This window comes from Lipotes vexillifer, unplaced genomic scaffold, assembly GCF_000442215.2.
Source record: "Lipotes vexillifer unplaced genomic scaffold, Lipotes_vexillifer_v1.1 scaffold1359, whole genome shotgun sequence".
Taxonomy (NCBI): Eukaryota; Metazoa; Chordata; class Mammalia; order Artiodactyla; family Lipotidae; genus Lipotes; species Lipotes vexillifer.
The window spans coordinates 1,438,454-1,446,288 of NW_006771596.1; the positions used below are offsets into that span (position 1 = coordinate 1,438,454).

A 7,835-nucleotide genomic window follows, 5' to 3' on the forward strand; every position below is an offset into this window, starting at 1 on the left:
TGCCATCCGTGTGACCTGGCACGGGTGCTGTTCCCTCCCTGCCCCTTTCCCGTGCCTGGGACAGGAGTGGGGAAACGGTGCTGGCTGGAAGGGCAGTGGAGGAGGAGGGCCGGCAGCTGATGCACTTGCGGGTCCAGCCAGCTTCCTGGGTGTGGGCTGGTGTCCTTGCGGCGCCGTTGGTCAGTGGGAGGCGTCAGGCCCTCGGTGCAGGTGTTCGTTCTGCATCTGAGGTGTCGAACACCCGGAAGCGGCCCAGGAAGCCTCCGCATTGTCCTCCGTTGGCAGGTCGCCGCAGAAGAGCTGTGCTCCCTGCTCGGCCAGGTCTTCCAGATCGTGTACACGGAGTCCACCATCGACTTCCTGGACAGAGCCATATTTGACGGGGCCTCGACACCCACCCACCACCTGTCCCTTCACAGTGGTACGTGAGCAGGAGGGCCCCGCCACCCCTTCCCACCAGGGCTCACTCTGCCGCGAGCTCTTCCCAGGACAACACCTGGGCAGCCTTGTGCAGTGGCCCTGTGGCCACCGTCCCGGGGGGTTTGAGCCGACGCCCTTTGTTCCCAGACTTCACTGTTCGCGTTAATCTGCAAGTTTAGTCAGGGCACACGTGTTCCCCCTGCTCCCTGCTTTAGGCCACCTGGTGGCTTCCTGCATAACTTTGGGGGCCGGGAACACTTTTTCTGGAACCACACTTGGCCAAGGTCACTTTACCAAACTTAGAACCCAGGGCCGGGCGGGGCTCCCAGCGCTGGGGCTGAGAGTGGGTATGGGGCCCCTTCCAAGACAAGGCCTGCCCGGGGCGGGGTCGGGGGCAGTGGCAGGAAGAGCAAGGGGCCCGAAGGTGGTGTAGCCGGGCCAGCGCTCAGAGCCACTTCCTCCATGTGGGCACCTGGGGGGCGTTTTCTGGAATCTGTGAGCACGCACAAGATGCTTCATTTGCGTGGGAGCCCACTTGAGCTCAATCTTCTAAACACCGAGAGCATCCACTTTTCAAATGCTTAGTATACTGAGGACCCGTGGCTTCTGTCAGTCAGGTGAACAGAAAGAAAGGTATTGGAGACAGCGCAGCCGGTAGTCTCCCTGGCAGGCAGCCTCTGGTCTTTCTGTGGAGAGTCCAACCCTGCACGCGCCCCCGGCGGCTCACGTGTCTCCACGAACAGTGCAGAACCCTTTGCGTGCTGACGAAGCTGAGGGCGCCTTCTGAGGAAGGGCTGGCTCTCTCACCTCCTCCTTGTCTCGCTGTTCGTGCTGGAGCTGCCACAGCACTGCAGAGACAGCCTGGCGAGACCGGCAGCCTGTCCTCACGGGCAGGTGGGGAGGTTGAGGCCCAGAGGCCCGTGGCTTCCGCAGTGGGTAGCAGGTGGTTTATTGAGCTCTATTTAAACGTTCAGCATTGAAATTTCCAGTAGTGGTTGTTTTTGAATAAGCTTTTTTAGTAAAAAGTACACAGATCGTAATTATACCATTAAATGAGTTTTCACGAAGTAAACACAGGATGTTCAGCCTACCCGTGTGGGCTTCCTTCCTGCCGGCCTCCTCTCTGCGTGGGTGTCCTTTGTCCCCCAGCCCTCAGGTCTCCCTCTGGGGTCCAGGCACACCCACACTCACACCACGTGTGCCCATGCACTCATCACATACATCACACACACGGCACACGTATGTACGTCATGTCATACGTGTGCACACACTCCACACAGCACACACGCTCACATCCTCACAGACACTTCACGCACACGAGCATGCACACTAGATGCTCACAGCATACACACTCCCCATGCGCACACACTCTCAGACACGCGTCCTTTGCTGGTTTCTGCCTCAGGGCCTTCCTTGCCGGGTCAGTTCTCTCCTGCTGCTGTGACAGGTCACCACGACTGAGCAGCTTGAGTCACACAGACTTATTAGTCTCTCACGGTTCTGTAGGTTCGAGTCCACCGTGGGTCTCACTGGCTCAATTCAGGGTGCGGGCCAGCGGCCTTCCTCCTGAGACTCTGGGGGGAAGCTGTTTCCTGCCTTTTCCAGCTTCCCGCGGCCTTCCTCCCTCCACAGTCACAGCCATGGTGGCATCTCTGACCTCCTGTTGTTGCAGGCCCCTCCCCATGCACACCGAAGGGCCCAGGGCACGCATCGAGCCCCCTCAGATAGCCCAGGGCGTCTTCCTGTCTCAGGGTCAGCTGCCCAGCAACCTCCAGCCCCGTCGCCACGTCACCTGGCACGTGCACCTGGGCTTTGGACGGGGGCATCTTGGGGCCATTATTGTGCTCACTGCACACTCCCCTCCTACTGCCAGAAACGTCCTCTTTCTCTCCCTGTCCCCTCCCCACCCCCACGTTTTCTGATTTCTCTTCTCTTAAAGCTTCGCTTGCTGCGTGTGATGGCGCCTCGGCGTCCCTCCTCGTCTGTGTCACACGGACCTTAGGTCATCTCTTTGGTGTTGCCCAGGTAGCTGCTGTGTACCCTTTGCTGGTCTGAGGGTCTCAGGCACCCTGAGGCCCCGTGTCTGTCCTCGGGGAGCAGCCGTCCACGTGTGGAGCCTGGCTGGGTCCAGGCTGGGGCTCAGACCTGCCAGCTCTGATCGTGGCTTCTGCCCTCACCAGCTGTGTGGCATGGGGCAAGTTGCATAACCTCTCTGATTCAGTTCCTCATCTAAAAGTTGGAGCAGTGGTGATACCTGCTGGGATCAGAGAAGACAAAGTAGCACAGCCCCTAGGACGCTGCCGGGCGTGGTGCCCACATCTACCAGTGGTGCTTCTCTTGTCCTGGCCATTGGGAAGCCCTCTCCAGCCCTGCCACATGGCACATCCTCCGAGAACCAGAGCATTGTCCTGCCTCCTGCCCAGCCCTGCAGCAGATGGTGCACCTCACAAGACCCCCAGGAGGAGCAGGCATGGGTGCAGCCCAAGGGGTGCACCCCAGGGGCCTGGCTGGCTCTGCCCATGAAGGCCTACAGGCTCCCCACCGCCAGGGCTCTGTGTCTCCTGCTTAGAGCTTGGACACTGGACTCAGTGCCCCCTCCCTCACGTAACCAGAAGCTTCTGTGTTCTGCACTTTCTGCACAGACGACTCTTCCACAAAGGTGGACATGAAGGAGTCCTATGAGACGGAAGCCAGCACTTTGTGAGTACCCTGCCCTGGTGGTGCCAGTATGGCTGCCTGGCTCCACCCTCCTCGTCGGTATCCCTCCCCCTGCCCCCACCCCCTTCAGGAGCCTTCCAGTGAGTGGGCTCCCCAGGGTCACATCAGTGACATCATCACTCCACTGAGACCCTGCTAGGCTGAGGGCCCCTTCTGGGTCCTTCCCTGCACGTGTCTTTCTCTGTCCGGCCTGAGCCCTTCCCTCCATGACAGGCCCCCTCCTCCTCTCAGACCCTGGCCCTAACTGGGCCCCCATGGGGGGTCGAGGGTGCAGGCACGGGGCAGGGTTGGGGGGCTGCCCACCCACGGCTCGGCTCGCGTCCTTGCAGCTCCTTCCCCGAGTGTGCGCATGCAGGCGGCGTGTCGCCCTTGTCCTTCTGCATGCAGACGGCGCCCCACGCCAAGACGGTCAGTGAGAGTGAGCTGAGCGCCACGGCCGCCGAGCTGCTGCAGGACTACATGCTCACGGTACGCTGCCCGCCGCCGCCGCCGCCGTCAGGAGACCCCGGCCCCAGAGAGCCCACGTGCTCTAGCAGGCCTGTGCTGGGGCCGGCGGCACCTTGGGGTTAGAATCTCCTTGCGGGGGTGGGGCAGGGGCGGGGGCGGGGGGGGATGAAGGCGCGCTTCTCTATGGGTGGGGCTGGGGGGTGAGCGTGGGCGCCTTGCTTGCAACTGGGCCTTGCTGCCTTTCCCACCAGGTCAGTCTTTGGGGAGGGCGTGAGTTGGCCAAGGCCTGAGCATGGGGGCTGCTCTGGCCTCCGGGGCTGGACCACAGGCCTGTCCCTGGATCTCTGGTGGCGGGCGGTAGCGGAGGACTGGGTCACTCCCTGGAAGGGCCAGGTGGGCCTCGTCATCACTCAGCAGATTCTTCTACCCCCATTCCCCGACTTCACGTGATGTTCTCATTAGAAACTCCGTCAGCTGGCTGAGCATCACTGTGGGCTCCAGGGCGCTGGTCGCTGCCCCCTAGCAGTGGTGTGCAGACGCGCCCTCTGCCCTGGTCAGCTGCGCCTGCAGCTTAGGGCGGACGGTGCGGGCTCCTCTCTCCCCTGCTGGCCGGAGCCGTGGAGCTGCAGGTCCTCTGGGGTCACGTGGGGTGTGGGCAGGGGGGCGGCAGCGCCGGTCACCACCCCGCCCCGGGCCCGGCTCTCTCGGCAGCTGCGCACCAAGCTGTCATCGCAGGAGATCCAGCAGTTCGCGGCGCTGCTGCACGAGTACCGCGATGGAGCCTCGGTGCACGAGTTCTGCATCAACCTGCGGCAGCTCTACGGGGACAGCCGCAAGTTCCTGCTGCTCGGTGAGCACTCGACGGACGGGGTCGCCGTTAGGAATGGGGCCAGCCAGCGAGGCCTGAGTGATGTGGCTGGGAGGGGCCTGTCCCAGTGACGGGTGGGGACCTTCCCCCGGGGAAGCGGGAGGGGCCCCATGGGAGCCAGACTGAGGGTGAGGTGGGCGCCGCGCTGCCTGGCGAGGGCTGAGGGAGGCTCTGCAAGGAGGTGGCGCTTGTGCAGGCTTGGGAGGCGGGGCAGGAGCTTGCTGGGCGGGGGAGTGAAGACGCCATTCCCGGTGAAGGGCAGCCTTAGCTGAGGCCCCGAGAGCTTAGCACGTGGAGTCAGCACGGCGGGCAGGTGCTCAGGGCCTGCCACGGACAGGGCCCTGGACGGTTGCCCAGGCGTGTGAGGCCGGTAGCGCCTCTGCTTTCCCCTTGCTGACCCCGGAGAACACGGCTGGTTGACGGCGGCTGGTGGAGGCTCCTGGGTCCTGGGCTCTGCCCCCAACAGTCCGATGAGGGCGCACTGCTCATGGGGGTGAAGGGCTGGAGGCGGACCTGCTGCATCCAGTCCGAGCTCTTGCTGACCCCACTGCCCCAGTCGCCACCCGATGCTGGGGTCCACAGCCCCTGTTCATACTGTCCTCACATAGGAGGGGGTCTCTGTCCCGGAAGTGGGTGGTCAGCTGGGTGCCGGGAGCACAGCTGGGGGGCGGGGTCCAGTGCTCGGAGCCCTGCGTCAGCCTCCCCTCCCCTCCGCTATCTCCTCTCTCCTCCCTCTGGAAACCTGTGCGGTGGGGCTTCCGTGAGGACTGAGGGGAGTGACGCGAGGGTGTGGCTCCCAGCCCACGCCTGCCCCGCTGCACAGGCAGGGCCGGGCCAGACGCAGGCGGGTGGTGGGGTGGCCCCCCCGGGCTGTGGGCTTTGGTGCGGGAGCCGCAGGGTCAGGTGTGCCATGTGTGTGCAGGTCTGCGGCCCTTCATCCCCGAGAAGGACAGCCAGCACTTCGAGAACTTCCTGGAGACCATCGGGGTGAAGGACGGCCGTGGGATCATCACCGACAGCTTCGGCAGGTACCGCCGGGCCATGAGCTCCACCTCCACCTCCACCTCCAACGGGAACAGGGCCGCGGGCAGCTCTGACGACCAGTCCGCGCCCTCGGAGGGGGACGAGTGGGACCGCATGATCTCGGACATCAGCAACGACATCGAGGCGCTGGGCTGCAGCATGGACCAGGACTCGGCCTGATGGCGCCGGGACCCCTGCCAGCCGCCCTCCCCGCGTGGGGCCCTGGGCGCAGGTGTCTCTACTGTGAAGGAGGCACCCTGGTGCTGGGGCGGAAGGCCGCACTGCGCCCCCCTGCATGCCACCCTGCCTCAGGAGGGGGTCTTGTCAGCCAGACCCTGGACAGCTGTCATTTTGCACATGACGTTTATATTGAAACTCTCAGAGACCTTGAAAGAAGTTTACTGCAACGTGAATAATTTATCTCTGCTTGCTAGCGTGTTCCTGCTCCAGTGGGGCAGGAGCTGGGGTGTGCGCTCTGGCTTCTGTCTCAGACCCGCATACCCAGGCTGGGCACAGTGGGCTGGGCGCTCATGCCCGCTGCCTAAAGGGAGGGCCTGATTTGGGGTTGTGGACACAGGGCAGACAGCAGGTGTCCTCAGCACACGTGGACGTGAACATCAGGCCCCCGCTGGCGGGACCTGGGCACTGGGCTGTCTGCGGGGCGCCGGCTGTCCTCCCCGCTCCCCCAAGCCCCAGTCCCTGGCTCTCATCCACCGTCATAGTGGGGTCTCCGCAGCAGACCCGCACACCACCGCTTCACCGGAGGTGCCGTCCCCACCCTGAGAGTGCGTCGTCTTGGAGCCCAGGGTCCCCGGTCGTCAGGAAGGCCAATGGGGGCACTGTGCCTGCCCCTTCAAGGCCCTTTGCCTCGTTCCCCCCTGGGCTCAGCCCCTCCTGTGCCCTTAGGACATGGGGAGGCAGTGGTGGTGACCCCCCGGGCAGGGCTGTCGGGTTGCCGGCTGGGGCCTGGGCACTGCTGTGTGGGCGCGGGAGGGCCCAGCTCCACTCCCCTCAGGCCCCTGACCGCGTGTGCGGGAAGCACCAGGCTCAGCAGGGTGGGTACTTGAGCCCGCAGGAGGGAGGGCAGGGCTGTGGGCTCGCGGTGAGGCCGTGTGGGAACCAGGCAGGGGTCTGCAGCCCCCTAGGTTCCCCCCCTGCTGAGGGGCGGGGCAGGATGGGAGGAGGGGGTCTCACACTTGGCTCTGGCCCCGGCTCTCCTGGAGCTGGTTGTGGGCCTGGGTTGGACAAAGCTAAGGGAGACCTTTGGTAGGTGTTGTTTCTAGGCGTGTGTGCAAATCGACCTGCCCTGGAAGCATCTGGAACAGCTAAAGATAGCCACCTAGTCCAGGGGCCGGCGCCTCCACAGCCCACCCTGGGCTTGTGCACGGAGGGGACCTGGTGTCCCAGGAGTGTTCTGTGGCCAGTCAAGAACTGCTCCTCCTCTCCGGGGGCTCCACCCACACGTGGCCTCCCACTTGGTGGTCTCCCTCTTCTGTCCTGGGGCGTGGCTCCTACCCTGCGGATCCCTGGCCTTTGTAGGAGAGAGGAGAGGACACGGGGAGGACGGTGACTCCTAGAGCTGGGCCGTGGTGAGGGGCCAGGAACTTTGGGGCATGAACTGCTGAGTCCCTGAGCAAACGCTGCCTTCCTGCAGCTGCTGCGGCTCAGGGCCTCTGCAGAAAATTCTGAGCCCCTGCATCTGGGGAGTTCCTTCCGGAAACTGCAGTCCCCAGGCCCACACCTGGGGCCGCAGCCAGGTGACTGGACTGCCCACAATCTCTGCGCAAGTTGGGCACCCTGGGACGTGGGGGAGGGGCCACCACCCTCTGGGACTTGGGGGAAGGACCGCCACCCTCCTTGGGGCCTGCGTGGCTTCAGGAAGCATCTTCACGCTTCCTCCAACCCGTTTAGCCAGAGCCTGCGCTGGGAGAGCCTTTGGAGGAGCAGAGGCGATGAGGGGACACCGGTTTATTGAGCAGCAGAGCTTGGGGGCAGGGGTGGAGCCAGGTCTCTGGTCAGCAGCTACATTGTCAGCTCCTGCAGGAAGCGCACAAAGAGAGGGTCACATTATGTGAGGCCACAGTGGAGACGGCAGCAAGGCGCCTGCAAAGGGGCCGGCCACTCACCATGATGGCGTTGACGATATCGCTCTGGTTGTCCCTCAGGGCCCGCACGGCCTTGGCCCTTGACACGTTGGCCTGCGCCATCACCAGCTCAATGTCCCGAAGCTCCAGGCCCGTCTCGTCCACCTGGAGCGGGGCAAGCAGGGAGGTGCTGTAGCGGTCCCCTCCCCCGGGAAGAGGCCCCCAGCAAAGCTGCCCCCCTCGCGGGGCTGGGCCCTGTGCCCCTGGGCCTCACC

The 7,835-nt window shown here is 64.2% G+C and overlaps 1 protein-coding gene across 1 annotated transcript in view; it reads left to right on the top strand.

Moving 5' to 3' along the window:
• The window catches only part of CCM2 (CCM2 scaffold protein), a 56,804-nt gene extending 50,908 nt beyond the window's left edge, over nt 1–5,896 (top strand). Inside the window, exons 7-11 of the mRNA XM_007447022.1 lie at nt 286–421; nt 3,063–3,120; nt 3,468–3,606; nt 4,297–4,435; nt 5,376–5,896. Coding sequence (XP_007447084.1) covers nt 286–421; nt 3,063–3,120; nt 3,468–3,606; nt 4,297–4,435; nt 5,376–5,656 — 753 coding nt within the window. The 3' untranslated portion in view covers nt 5,657–5,896. The remainder of the gene's footprint in view (nt 1–285; nt 422–3,062; nt 3,121–3,467; nt 3,607–4,296; nt 4,436–5,375) is intronic.
• The last annotated feature ends 1,939 nt before the right edge of the window (nt 5,897–7,835 follow it).